General features: G+C 37.5%; 1 protein-coding gene across 2 annotated transcripts in view; it reads left to right on the forward strand.

Moving 5' to 3' along the window:
• The first annotated feature begins 3,595 nt into the window (after nucleotides 1–3,595).
• The window catches only part of GNPDA2 (glucosamine-6-phosphate deaminase 2), a 30,988-nt gene continuing 20,471 nt past the window's right edge, over nucleotides 3,596–14,112 (forward strand). The window contains exons 1-3 of one of the 2 annotated variants that reach the window (XM_043572746.1): nucleotides 3,596–3,766; nucleotides 6,885–7,046; nucleotides 14,001–14,102. In XM_043572746.1, coding sequence (XP_043428681.1) covers nucleotides 6,923–7,046; nucleotides 14,001–14,102 — 226 coding nt within the window. In that variant the 5' untranslated portion in view covers nucleotides 3,596–3,766; nucleotides 6,885–6,922. The remainder of the gene's footprint in view (nucleotides 3,767–6,884; nucleotides 7,047–14,000; nucleotides 14,103–14,112) is intronic. The other variant, XM_043572747.1, reaches the window with a different exon arrangement.

Here is a 14,112-nt window from a genome sequence, read left to right on the forward strand (position 1 = left end):
AAAAAAAGCCACTGAAAGTCCTGTCTGTATCTTGTCAAACTCAGAATTCTCCTCTAGGGCTACAGCTAGTCCTGGGGGGAAAGAGCATTTGTCAAAAACTTCACTGCCAAGTGTTTAGTAGTTTCCGGTTGAAAGACCATGACCAAGAAAAACCATGCCCAAGCCAGGTTTGTCTCAGCAATGCAAGGTATATTTAACATTCAAAAATCAATCACTATGATTCATCAACAGACTAAAATGGAAAACCACACCATTGTTTCAATAGATACAGGGAGTATTTGGTAAAAACCTAATGTCCATTCTTGATTTAAAAAAAATAATAAAAACTATCAGCCTTAGTGAAATTCCTGATACTAGAGGTGGGTCAGGTAAAATACAAAATGAGCCTAATCTTTCTATGTCTGGATCTTTGTTTCTACAATACAATCCTTGCCATTCTACCTCTTCCTAAAACCCAATCTGTTAGTCTCTTACCGCATTCATAAAGTTTACATGGCTCCCCACTGACTACAGTAAAAAGTGTAAGTCCTATGCATAGTCTACGAGGTACTTCATTTCATCTCCATCTCTCTCTCGAGATTCAATTTCTGCTAGTTAATGAAGTCGTTCAGAATTCCCTATGCATCCTTTTTCCTTTTCTGTATGCATACCTTGTGCAAGCTATTTCCTGGGCTTAAAAAGTCCTCCTCTGTATTCTCTTTCTGAAAAAATCCAGCTTACCCTGATCTACTCCTGATACAACTTCAACCTATATTTTACAGGCATATAGGACAATTTTTGTTTTGCATACAAATTTGATCATGGTATACCCTACTAAAACATCCTGTAGCATACAGAAATCTCATAAGCTGTAAATTCCAATATGCCAGTCTGACTTTTAATATATCTATGTAACCTACGTCTTTAATAAAACTTTTACTTAAAGCTTTCCCTCAAGCCCCATTCTCATGACAACAGGAAACTTAATTATTTTCAGGTTCACTAAATTGTCTTAGTATTTACTTAGTCATTTCAAATATAAATGTTGTCCTTTCTGAGTATCCCTCGTCCCTACCTTTGATACAGGATGGCATCTAAGGTAGAGAGACCACTGGTGTTTACATCCATGGAGGCATCTGTAACTGGTGTCATTTTCTCTTCTCTGCTATCCACTAAAATGATAGTCATCTCTACCTGTGTATTTTTAGTCTCTTAGTATATATCCCAATTGATACCTGCTGAAACATTTTTTGTCCATTGGTCTCCATTGGCATGATCCATGTTAACTAAAATACCACTTCAGGCTCTATGTCAGCTAACCTCAGCTATACATCAGTTACTCAGGATTACAGGTATGACTGTTGCCTGATGCTTTTCTCAGTGCCCTGTAGTAGACCAGTGTTGTCATCAGGCACATTTTCCTGTCACTTACATAGCCACCTCTACTATAATGCTCCTATACTACTGTAAATTTGTCACTTTCCTCGGGTGACAGCCTATTAAAATTTTTCTTCTAAACTCTTCATCCAAAGCCTTGGTTCAGGGGACCTTTCTGTTAATCCTGCCATCCCTTGGGGGCTTTATTTGGAGAAGACACAGATCCTTTCTATGCCCAGGTCATCCCCAAACATAAAGGAATACCTTAATTATAGTCTCATGACCGAGAATACTTGGCCTTTTTAGGATTTACTGGGTGATTTCTATATTCCCACAAGACTTAGTTTACAGCAAGGACTGTGGTCTGTTTTACTCATGTTGGTGTCTGGCACATAATAGGGGCTTGGCAAGTATTTACTGAATGAACAAATAAATAATTCAAATGTCCCTGCCCTTGACATAAGTAACTTTTCCATTTAGTATTAGGTACTTTTCTTTTAATGGAAGTAACTTCTTGCTTTGATCTTGGTACAAAGAGAATGGCATATGGGTTGCAAGAGGTAAGAAACACCAACTTGAGAGAAAAGGAAGACAGGATATGATATAGGACAAATAAAGCACATTAATCATAGTCAGTACTTAGAGACAGAACTTATTTTTCTAGTGTCAGAAACACATAAAGAAGTAAAACCATTGGGAAAGAATACATTACACAAATATCTTTCTATGTTCTAATAATACTCCCTGAAAAGCTCTTTTTTATTAATTGAAGGTCTTTTTGACCACAATAGATGTACAGTAGATTTTGTTAGATGACAAGTAGAGTACTGGGAAGGTGTCAAAATTTGCTTCTGTAAAACAAACTCAAGGCTCTAGTACTAAGAAATCTTGTCTTCTGATAAGTTCAGGAAAATCAGTTTCCTGATACCATTGAGAATGCAACACCCACTCTCACCTAAAGAATTTAAGCAAGGGGGCATCATTTGACTCTGAGAAACAGGCTGGATTAACAACCCATGTGCAGAACTTCAGATAAGTAGTTTACGGACAATTCATTTATCCTAATTTTGTCATGTCCAAGGAAACAGTACCTTGAGTCTACCTGTCACCCCATGATTGTAGTCAGATTGTATTATTCCTAACAGAACCCTAAACAGTGTTTCTAACGGGACATTAATAAGGCCACCCAACCTTCTTTTGAGTGATTGCTGTCTTAACAACAACTTCCCTATCCGTGCTTCCATCATTCCCCATCCTGAACAAAGATCTATGATACCCAGTTCATAGCTGATTCCACTTCCTCTACCCCTCTTAGAATGATTCAGCACAAGTCCATATCCTATTACAGTCTTGTAGGAGCCCAGGACAAGCCGCCTGGAAATGTACCACAATGGTATATTAATTATTTTGAATTGAAGCTACTTGGGGAAAAATCCAGTGCAAGGATACTGAGACCCTCGTGTATCACCCCCAAAGCAGGAAACCACTCTGCCATACTCCTCCCTGTACTAAGAAATAAAAAGACACCTTTATCCCCAAAGACAGGGACTTTAAAGTAGAGAAAGCTGCAGAAATAATCCTTGTTACATTTTGACCAATCTACTACCTCAGCCCCTTAGTAAGCTCCCAAACACCTGTTTTCTTTATTCTGTAAATTCCTGACAATTTTATTGTGTTTGTCTAAAATGTATAAAAACTGCCTGACTTGGTCATTTCTTTGGGTCCCAATTTCTGTGCATGGGTAATAAAACTTTTATTTTTCCTCCTGTTATTCTTTGTCACAAAAATTGAATTCTTAAGCCAGCTAGCTGAAAGACTGTGAAGGGTAGAGGAAGAATTCTGCCCTAGTGTCCTACAGCTTATTCCTATTGAGCCACTCCAAGGCTTCCCAAGGTATACGCTTCGCTTTTCTGCAACATGTAACAAACTTAACTTTGATGAGCTTATTGATAAAAGGCTCTTAGCTGTGCGTGCACAGTAAACATTCAATAGCTTAGAGATGAATTCATATTGCCATTATAAGCGACAACTTAAGTAATGCTTATGTATGAGCACTGCAGCCCTACATACTAAGTTTCATAAACCCAAAGAATCTACCTCAATTCAACCTCTGAGAGTTGATAAAAAGAATAGCGGCAAGGTGATGGCCCAGGAACCGGAGAGTCCCAAGTTGGATGGGGCTCCTGCCTCACGGAATTCGTCAGGACCTCAGCACAGCTCATCCCTAGAGAACTAGAGGCACGCGCATGCGCAGCACCCTCAAGCTGCGCTGCCGTTCCTTCAGCGCCTTGGGTTACATCCGGGTCTTTGGGCTTCGCGCTACTCTAGCCGGCTGGGGTCGCTCAGGGTTGCTGGGTGTTGGTTGTTTCCGCTGTTCCAACGTCGGAAGTGCGGGTGGGTGGGCAGACAGGTGAGTCGGGGCGGGGGGGGGGGGGGCATAGAAAGGTAGTCGGGGCGGGGGGTGGGTCGTTGCTCCCCCGAGTGGGCTTTGTGCCGAGACGGGGACGCGCGGCCCGGCTGATTGGGGTCCCGGGAGCGTTGAGGCGGGGCGGAGGGTGGGCCGAGGCTGTTGGTGCTCTCCGGAATTGGGCCTCCGGGAGGGGCTTCCTATCTTTGTTTCTCTGGCGGCTTTCTCCTGACACTTGTTAAAAATCAGTAACAGCCATCCTCATTTGTATTCCTTATAGTTTGCGGACAGATAGGGCCCAGCAGGCATGCAGTTGAGGTGGGTTTGCAGCCCTGGCCTTCCGGGCAGGGACCTCAGCCTTCTCTGCTGCTTCTCCCCCATCAGGGATGCGGCTTCCGCGTCCAGCACTTCAGCGACCTTTTCAGGTCAGGTTGTAGGAAACAAGCACAGAGCAGGGATTTTGTAAATTTAGATGCTAGTGTAGATTCTAGACTAACTGTGCAGCCTAAGTCGTGTGGAAGTTCCCATCCAGCTCTGAAGTTCTGAGATTTGTATTCAGCTGCCCAGTCTCCAAGTTAATGCACATTCAGAATGAATCAGCACCAGAGGAAAATGAGGGAATGGAGGGGGTGCCTTGTCATTTTTTGCGTGTTATCTGGATTTGATGTCGGAGAATTGCCCAGAGCCACAGCAGTTTGGATTGATGAGGATTGTCAAAAACTGGCAAAAACACATTTTTTTAATCTGCATTAATGTGGCAAAAACATTCTGATTTCCTCTGCTTGGGAGGTTTTATTTGAGACTTTTGTAATGAACTCGGAGCGGTCTGAGGAGTTTAAAACAAACAAAACTTGCCTGTACCCGATCTAAGAGACTTAAGAACTTCTTTTAATGAGGTCGATTCCTGTGGTGGTTTTTTTTTTCTTTTTTTTTTTTGAAATTTAGCCTGATTTTAATAATCAACCTGTGAGATTTCTAAAAGTGCAGATTCCCTTGATCTCATTTCACATCTGTTGAAACACTGTGTCCAGGGAGAGGAGCCTGGGAAATCTAGATCTTTAAGGAGCATCCTAAGTGATTCTTACATAGCACATCTGGAGCAGGGATCTTTCCCTCAGAGAGACCCTCTACCATTAATAGCTTTATAACTTAAGCAATAAATTTCTGAGTTGCAGTTTTCTGTATCTGAGAAAAGAGGATGATAATTTCTATCTCACAGACTATTCAGTGATCCAGGCCCTTTCATAATAGGGCCCATATCTTAATCATTTTTGTGACTACAGAACTTGGTGGTTGGCGTTTAATAGGCCCTCACAAGTATGTTGAACTGAGAAAAAGAGATCGTATTCCCAGAAGACAGAAAACACTTGGAAAGCTCTAATGCCCTCCCTCCGTACCTTACAGGTTTTTTTTTTCCTTTTTATGAATAATGAGTATGCTGAATATTATTAGAAGTAAGTGTATCTCTTGATGGTCATACTTGTTAGAAGTAAGTATACCTCTTTATGGCCAGAAAATATTTCTGATTCTTGGTGTAACTTTGAAATTGTTTCTAGCATTAGATCATTAATGAATTTAAATACAGGCGGAGTCCATTTGTTGAAGTGAATTTATGACTTACTATGTACATTATTGTCTGTAAATGCTATTTGTCTCTTGTTACTGTGCCAGAATTCTATACCATAGTGATCATAATTTCTTGTTACTATTCCAGAACTCTGAATCATTTTGTTCTCAAGAATTTCATTCCGATTTCATATATTCACTGTATATGAGTTGTATATTCATATGAATTGTATTTTCATATGAATTGTATATTGTATATTCACCTACTATTCCCATTAATTTCAGGAATTTGATTTATTATCGTATGGAAAGTGTATGGGAACTCAGGATTGCTGAAGCCATTTGTAAAAGGATTGGTGTGGGTGACAGATCCATTTAAATATGAAACTAAGAATTAAATTCTGGAAACTATGGTTATAGAACACAGTGTAAATATTACAAATCTTGTCGATGTAAAAATAATACATTTTACAGAAATCAGGGGTTGTGAGGAAGTGTAAGAGTACAATTTTCATATCTCTCATGGTAGTAGGTCAGTCTACATTGTCTGAAGTGGAATCATAGTTTTTAAATGACTCTGATCTTTAATATTTGTGCAGCATTTTGTCTTAACCTTAGAGTACTCTCTAAGGAACTAAAATTGCTTTTTTTGTTTTTAAGGAACTAAAATTGCTTTTTATGAAGAATTTCTTTTTTCTTCAGAGATCAGCAGTTTTAGTTCACTTTTTCTTTTGTTTAAATTCAGAAAGAATGAAATGTTATGCTTTTTATTAAAAATGGCATGTCTATTATGATCTCATTATTAAAAATTATTTCTATACATTCTATTTATATGTGTGCATTAAATAGACATCTGGAATGTTATATACGTAATGATAATAGTTTTTTAGTTCTGAGTTAGGATTTGGGTTGATTTTTTTCTTCCTCTTGTACCTTTCTATATTGAAAGAAATTTTTAAGAAGTGCAGGCATAATTTTTATAAAAACATTTAACACAGAGAGGTTTGGTTATTACGGTATTTACAGAGAAAGTTCTGGATTTTAGTAAGTAACCTAAAGGTTGCTGAGTAATCATTATTAACATTAACTTGCCTTTAAAAAACGAGAACTGCTTTGTTTGCCTTTAGGTTTGTTTCATGTTGCTTTATATAATATCTGTCAGGACAGTGTGCTATGCTATCTTACAAAGACTTAAATTTGCCTTGATATGAATTCTTTGTCATTTAGTAACTATGTGACCTCAGTTAAATTGTGTGAGCCCTTCTTCTCATCTAAAACTGGGTGTTGTAAATATTTACTTTAGAAGATTGTTGTATGCATTTAAATTACCTAGCCCACTGCCTAGAACCAATGTCTGTTCAAAAGAGAGCAGCTGTTATTGCTATTTTAAAAGTACATATTGTATTTATATATATATATATATATATATATATATATACACACACACACATATATACGCATGTCTTTCTTAAGTAATGTTCTTAAAGTCATTAGTATATTACATTTCTGTTTGAATATCTGCAAATTAAAGTGTTCTACAATGGAATTTTCTCAGGTTAGAACTACTTGTCCTGGAAACTGTTCATCACCATAATGAGGCTCGTAATTCTTGATAACTATGACTTGGCTAGTGAATGGGCAGCCAAATACATCTGTAATCGCATCATTCAGTTCAAACCTGGACAGGACAGATATTTTACACTGGGTTTACCAACAGGTAATACACCATTTTTTCCATTTTAGATACTGAAGGTCATGGGATTGAAGGGTTTCCTTTAGTAAAATATGTTTCCCCTTTATTTCTTGCCATATCACTGATTGAACATGTTAGTGTATACAGCCAGAAATGTGTATATCTATCTAGTATCTATGTTTCATTATTGTTTCTTGTATGAAAATTGTATATCACTTACCACTCTAAAATGCAAAAGGAAATTTCTTGTATTAAAATTATACATCACTTGCATCTCCAAAATGCAAAAGGAAATATCCTAACTTAAGTGATGGTCATAGTATTTTTTGTACCTTTTTCTAGTAGTCTTTTGTTTTTAGGGATTTTTTTTTTTTTAATTCTCAAGTTAGTTAACATACGTACATACATGTAGTCTTGGCTTCAGGTAGTGATTGATCTCTTAAATATGACACCCAGTACTCATCCTGAAGAGTGTCCTCCTTAATGCCTGTTACCCATCAACCCTCAGTTTGTTCTCTGTTTTCAAGGGTCTCTTATGGTTTGCTTCCCTCTCTGTTTTTATCTTATTTTCCCTTCCGTTCCCCTATGTTCATCTCTGAAGTTTCTCAAATTTCACATATGAGTGAAAACATATTAGTCTTTCTCTGACCGACTTATTTCATTTAGCATAATACCCTCCTGACCCATTCACATTGTTGCATGGGCAAGATTTCATTTGTTTTCATTGCCAAGTAGTATTCCATTCATCAGTTGATGGATATTTGTCCATCAGTGTATCCATTCATCAGTTGATGGATATTTGGGCTCTTTCCATAATTTGGCTGTAGTTGATAGCACCGCTATAAACATGGAGGAGTATATGCCCCTTCAAGTCAGCATTTTTGTATCCTTTGGATAAATTCCTAGTAGTGCAATTGCTGGGTCTTAGGGTAGTTCTAGTTTTAATTTTTTAAGGAACCTCTACACTATTTTCCACCATGGTTGCACCAGTTTGCGTTCCCACCAACAACAGTGCAAGAGGGTTCCCCTTTCTGCACTTCCTTGCCAACATCTGTTGTTTCCTGCGTTGTTAATGTTAGCCATTCTGACAGGTGTAAGGTGGTATCTCATTGTGGTTTTGATTTGTATTTCCCTGATGATAAGTAATGTTGAGCATCTTTTCATGTGTCTGTTTGCCATCTGGATGTCTTTAGCAAAGTGTCAACTCGTGTCTTCTGCCCATTTCTTGACTGGATTATTTGTTTTTTGGGGTGTTGAGTTTGGTAAGTTCTTTATAGATTTTGGATACTAATCCTTTATGCGTATGTCATTTGCAAATGTCTTCTCCCTCTCTGTCAGTTGCCTTTTGGTTTTGCTGATTGTTTCCTTTGTTGTGCAGAAGCTTTTTGTCTTAATGAGGTCCCAATAGTTCATTTTTGCTTGTATTCCCCTTGCATCTGGAGACATGTCTAGTAAGAAGTTGCTGTGGCCGATGTTGAATGAGGTTTTTGCCTGTTTTCTCCTCTAGGAGTTTGATGGTTTCCTGTCTCACAGGTCTATCATCCATTTTGATTTATTTTTGTGTATGGTGTAAGAAAGTGGTCCAGCTTCATTCTTCTGCATGTCACTGTCCAGTTCTCCCAGCACCTTTTGCTAAAGACACTGTTTTTTTCCATTGGATACTCTTTCCTGCTTTGTCAAAAATTAGTTGGCCGTATATTTGTGGGTCCATTTCTGGTCTCCCTATTTTATTCCATTTATCTGTGTCTGTGTTTGTGCCAGCACCATACTGTCTTAATGATTACAGCTTTGTAATACAGGTTAAAGTCTGGAATTGTGATGCTTCCTGCTTTGGTTTTCTTTTTCAAAATTACTTTGGCTATTCAGGGTCTTTTGTAGTTCCATACAAATTTTAGGATTGTTTGTTGTAGCTCTGTGAAGAATGCTGTTTTTACTTTGATTGCATTGAATGTATAGATTGCTTTGGGTAGTTTTGACATTTTAACAATATTTTTGTGATCCAAGAGCATGGAATGTTTTTCCATTTCTTTGTGTCCTTTTCGGTTTCTTTTATAAGCTTTCTATAGTTTTCAATGTACAGATCTTTTACCACTTTGGTTAGGTTTATTCCTAGGTATTGTATGGTTTTTGAGGGATATTGCTTTTCCTATTCATATAATTAGTAGAATTAGTCTTTTCAGTAATCATTAAGAGGTACCAAAAGTATGTACTATTGTCTCTTCATTTCATCTTCTCTGCCTCATATACTCTTACTATCTTATTAGCCCTTTACTATTCCTGTGTGTATTTTCTTTTTATTATAGAAGTATTAAGAGTGAAAAATTGAAGACTGATATGTTTTCATGACAATATGTTTCATGACAATTAAGTATTAATTTCATGTTTTATTGTATTTAGTTCACTATTAAGGTTTTTCTTAAAAATTAACCAAGTAGTGATATTGATCTCATGATCTCACTTAATTTGATATTGTTGACTTCCACAGCAAAGGGTATTGGACCTGGAATCAGAGCTGCTACTTTCTTGGTGACTGCAAGGCATATATTCCTCACCCCTGATCTTTGGTTTCCTTACCTTTAAGAAAGATGAGGCTATTAATAGCTGATAATGCTGTTTGAGGCACAGATAAGGTGGTGCTCGTTCACTCCTTTGTGTACTTTAATACTATGTGAATTTAAGGTTCCCATAAGTGTGTCTTATTTAAAACAGTATTTTTTTCCTTCTGCTCCTTCCCCCATATGTGCTAACTACATAAAAGCTACAATCATAATTTTTTCCATTTGTATAATTTTCATGAAAGGTATTGTTTAGCTCATTCATTTGTTATTTTGCTTTTTGTCTTTGGTCCAGGCAAAGGAGGCTTTGTAAAAATTGTACACACCAGACTGGCCCCCTCAGCACCCACATTTTTGATACATGAGCCCCAATGGTTGAATATGGCCTCTGTATCTGTTTGCTTACTGCAAACCAGGGCTACACTCAGGCTAGTTGCTTTGATTATTCTGTTTTAAATACGATGTATAACTAAACAGTAATTTTAGCTTAGGGGCAGGAAATCTTCAAAGTCACAAATGCAAGCAGTCCTAAACATGCTTTTGTGTGTTTAGATCTACAACTTTTGCTTTAGTTCTAGATAGTCTAACTGCCTAGTAGTGCACTTGCCAAGGAGTATTTTGGAAAACCTTCGTGGATGTTTTTGTTTCCTCCTTCATTGACCATTGTCAATGTTAATCATGCTCTCTTCTCCTCCTTGCTTTTGAAGTTTGAATATACATTTCTTTTTTTCTTTTCTTTTTTTTTTTTTTTTTTTGAAAGAGAGGGTATGAGTGGGGTAGGGGCAGAGAGAGAGTGGAGAGAGAGAATCCAAAGCAGGCTCTGCATTGTTAGAATAGACACTGATGCAGGGCTCAAACTCACAAACCATGAGATTGTGACCCGAGCTGAAGTCAGACGCTTGACCAGCTGAGCCACCTGGGCAGCCCTGAGTATACATTTCTGTAATTGCAGACAGCAGTATTGTAATTCTCCCTCCACAAAGCACAGTTTCTGGGGAATATCTACTTGGTATTTATTGATGTGATCTTAACAAGCTTCACATGTAAGGGCCTGCATGCTTCCTGCCTCTCAAACTTATTCCCTGATTCTCTTACTCTGAATCATGATAGGATAATTAGACTGCTTATAGTTCAAAGAATAGACCTGAACTTGCTGGCTTTACTTTCACTCATGTTGCTAGTATATTAAGTAATGAAAACTATGTGAGCCTTGGAACCAGACAGAATCTCTTGAACCTTTGGCTTCACTGCCATGTGATAGTTGGCAAATTCCTTAATCTTTTTGACCCAATTCTTCAGTCCTCAAAATGGGAAAGATCATGCCAATTTCCCAAGGTTGTGTGATTTACATGAGCTGATGTGTAAAAATACCAGTATAGCTAAGGGGTGTTTGGGTGGCTTAGTCAGTTAAACGTTCAACTTAGGCTCAAGTCATGATCTCATGGTTAGGGAGTTTGAGCCCCGCGTCAGGCTCTGTGCTGACAGCTCAGAACCTGGAGCTTGTTTCAGATTCTGTATCTTTCTCTCTCTCTGCCCTTCTCCCACTTATGCTCTGTGCCCCTCTCTCAAAAAATAAATAAACACTAAAAGAAAATTTAAAAAAAATACTAGTATAGCTGTCATAAGGTAAGCATACAAATGTTATCTCTCAACCTCCTCCCTCTTTTATCTGTTCTCAATTACAACTCAACCCTATCTTTGACTATTGGAATTCTACCCCTTCTTCAAGACTGATGAAATGTCATCTTGTTTAATCCTTCCTCTAACAAACAAAACTGTAATCTTTTCTTCTTTGATTTACAACAGTTCTGCAAACTTCTTATAAGTTATTTACAACATTTTTATTTGTTATGGTTATTTGTATTTGCCTAATCTTGTGAGTTTTTTTTAGGATAGAAACAGTTTTAATCTTTGTTTTATCTGTATCATAGTAAACACTTGATAATAATTATGTTAGTAAATTTTGCAAAGTGGGCACTAAAATGAAGTTTCTTTAACCAGTTCACTATGTACCAATATATTTCATTATTTTTTTCTTCAGCCACTTTGATTAAAAACTAGAAAGTGAGGGACGCCTGGGTGGCGCAGTCGGTTAAGCGTCCGACTTCAGCCAGGTCACGATCTCACGGTCCGTGGGTTCGAGCCCCGCGTCAGGCTCTGGGCTGATGGCTCAGAGCCTGGAGCCCGTTTCCGATTCTGTGTCTCCCTCTCTCTCTGCCCCTCCCCCGTTCATGCTTTGTCTCTCTCTGTCCCAAAAATAAATAAACGTTGAAAAAAAAAAATTAAAAAAAAAAAACAACTAGAAAGTGAATGTGTTATTTTTTGTCATCACCATTGTGACTTTTTTTTTTTTTAGTTTTTTTTAACGTTTATTTATTATTGAGAGACAGAGACAGAGAGTGAGCAGGGAAGGAGCAGAGAGAGAGAGAGGGAGACACAGAATCTGAAGCAGGTTCCAGGCTCTGAGCTCTCAGCATAGAGCCCAACACAGTTCTCGAACTCACAAACCACGACGAGATCATGACCTGAGCTGAAGTCGGAGGCTTAACTGACTGAGCCACCCAGGCGCTTCTCTTTTTTTTTTTTTTTTTTATTAAAAAATTTGTTAATGTTTGTTTATTTTTGAGAGAGAGGAAGAGTTGAGTGAGAGAAGGACAGAGAGAGAGAGAGGGAGACACAGAATCTGAAGCAGGCTCCAGGCTCTGAGCTGTCAGCACAGAGCCCCAGGTGGGGCTCAAACGGAAAACCCTGAGATCATGACCTAAACAGAAGTCGGACACTCAACCGACTGAGCCATCCAGGTGCCCCAACTTCTTACTTTTTTTATTCATATATTCTTAAATTAAGGAAGGAATCCTATAATTATTCTCCTGACACCGAAACAAACACAGATTTGTTTATGCTTCTAGAAAGGAAGAAAAAAAAAGCAATTTATCCATCTGTTAGATAAGTTTTATATTAGAGGGCCATAGTTCTTAGAGATGGAATTATGAAATTTGACCATTAAATTATTAATTAGAGTTGAAAACAGTATGTTTTCTTTAGTTTTAAGAAATTCTTTTAGACTTCTGTTCTCTGAACCTATACGATGTATTATTTGCAGCCACTTGTATTATTCTTTCATCTCAAGTGAAAGGCAGTCTTTTTACTACTCTAGAATTCGCTTTGTATTTTTTTTTGTTGAAGACTGATTACTCCTGTCATATTCTGTCTGCCACTTTAGCAGAAATTTTGTGTGCATGCGGTTTTTGTTTTGTTTTGTTTTTTGTATAATTTGTTTTATGATGATGAATAGATTAGGAATTAATCAATACTCCAGCTAGGATTGGGAGGGCCAGGTCACTTGTTAAGGATGCAGTCAATCTACCCTTCCAATTTGTAGTTAAAATGAAAAAATACAGCAATTTTAAAAACAGAGGCTGTCTTCAAGTGGCTTAATTTATTTTTCTTTATTGTCCATGTCATGTAGCACTATCAAACTGATTTCAATTTTATAAAACCTGTAAAACAATCACATTTATAAAACAATAAAATCAAGACTCAGATGAAGTATCCAAAGCCAAGATCCCATTTCCCAGAAGTCATTTTACTTTATACATTTTAGCTAGTACATGCTGAAGATAACACAAAATAAGACACAGAACCTCCAGTTAAAATCATAAAGGCTAAGGTTCCTCAATGAGTCCTTGCCAAGTTCTGAGTCTATTTTGAAAGTGGAGGCAATACTTAAATTTAGCTCTGGTTTCCCTTTTGATTTCATTAAATGGTCAACTTGACCTATTTATATATCATTCATGCTACAAATCCTTCTCTAAAAAAGCTTTTTCTCAAAAGGTGGGGTGTTTCTTTTTCTTTTTTTTTTTTTAATGTTTTTTTTCAACGTTTATTTATTTTTGGGACAGAGAGAGACAGAGCATGAACGGGGGAAGGGCAGAGAGAGAGGGAGACACAGAATCGGAAACGGGCTCCAGGCTCTGAGCCATCAGCCCAGAGCCCGACGCGGGGCTCGAACTCACGGACCGCAAGATCGTGACCTGGCTGAAGTCGGACGCTTAACCGACTGCGCCACCCAGGCGACCCTATTTTTCTTTTAATTCACATATGCTTCCTAGAAGTTTCTAATCTTGGAGTATCCATTATTTCCAAATATTCAACAACTCTAGAATCATTTTCCAAACTATAATTTCTTTTGACAGATTTCTAGTTTTCTTTAGCAAATTCTACTTTACTAAGCCTTAAGGTACTTTGCAAATGTGTGTATAATTCAAAAAATATTTGTTAATTGAATATGTATTTAAATGAATAATGGTTTCCCTAGTAAATTAGAAATAGAGAATATCATTAACAGAATAAAGTTAATATAAATATTTTTAAAATATATTTTTCATGTTAAGTTAGAAAATGGAATCTTTATCTGTTTTAGGGAGTACACCATTAGGATGTTATAAAAAACTAATAGAATATCACAAGAATGGAGACCTTTCTTTTAAATATGTGAAGACCTTTAACATGGATGAATATGTAGGTAAGCTGTG

Source organism: Prionailurus bengalensis, chromosome B1 (genome assembly GCF_016509475.1).
Source record: "Prionailurus bengalensis isolate Pbe53 chromosome B1, Fcat_Pben_1.1_paternal_pri, whole genome shotgun sequence".
Taxonomy (NCBI): domain Eukaryota; kingdom Metazoa; phylum Chordata; class Mammalia; order Carnivora; family Felidae; genus Prionailurus; species Prionailurus bengalensis.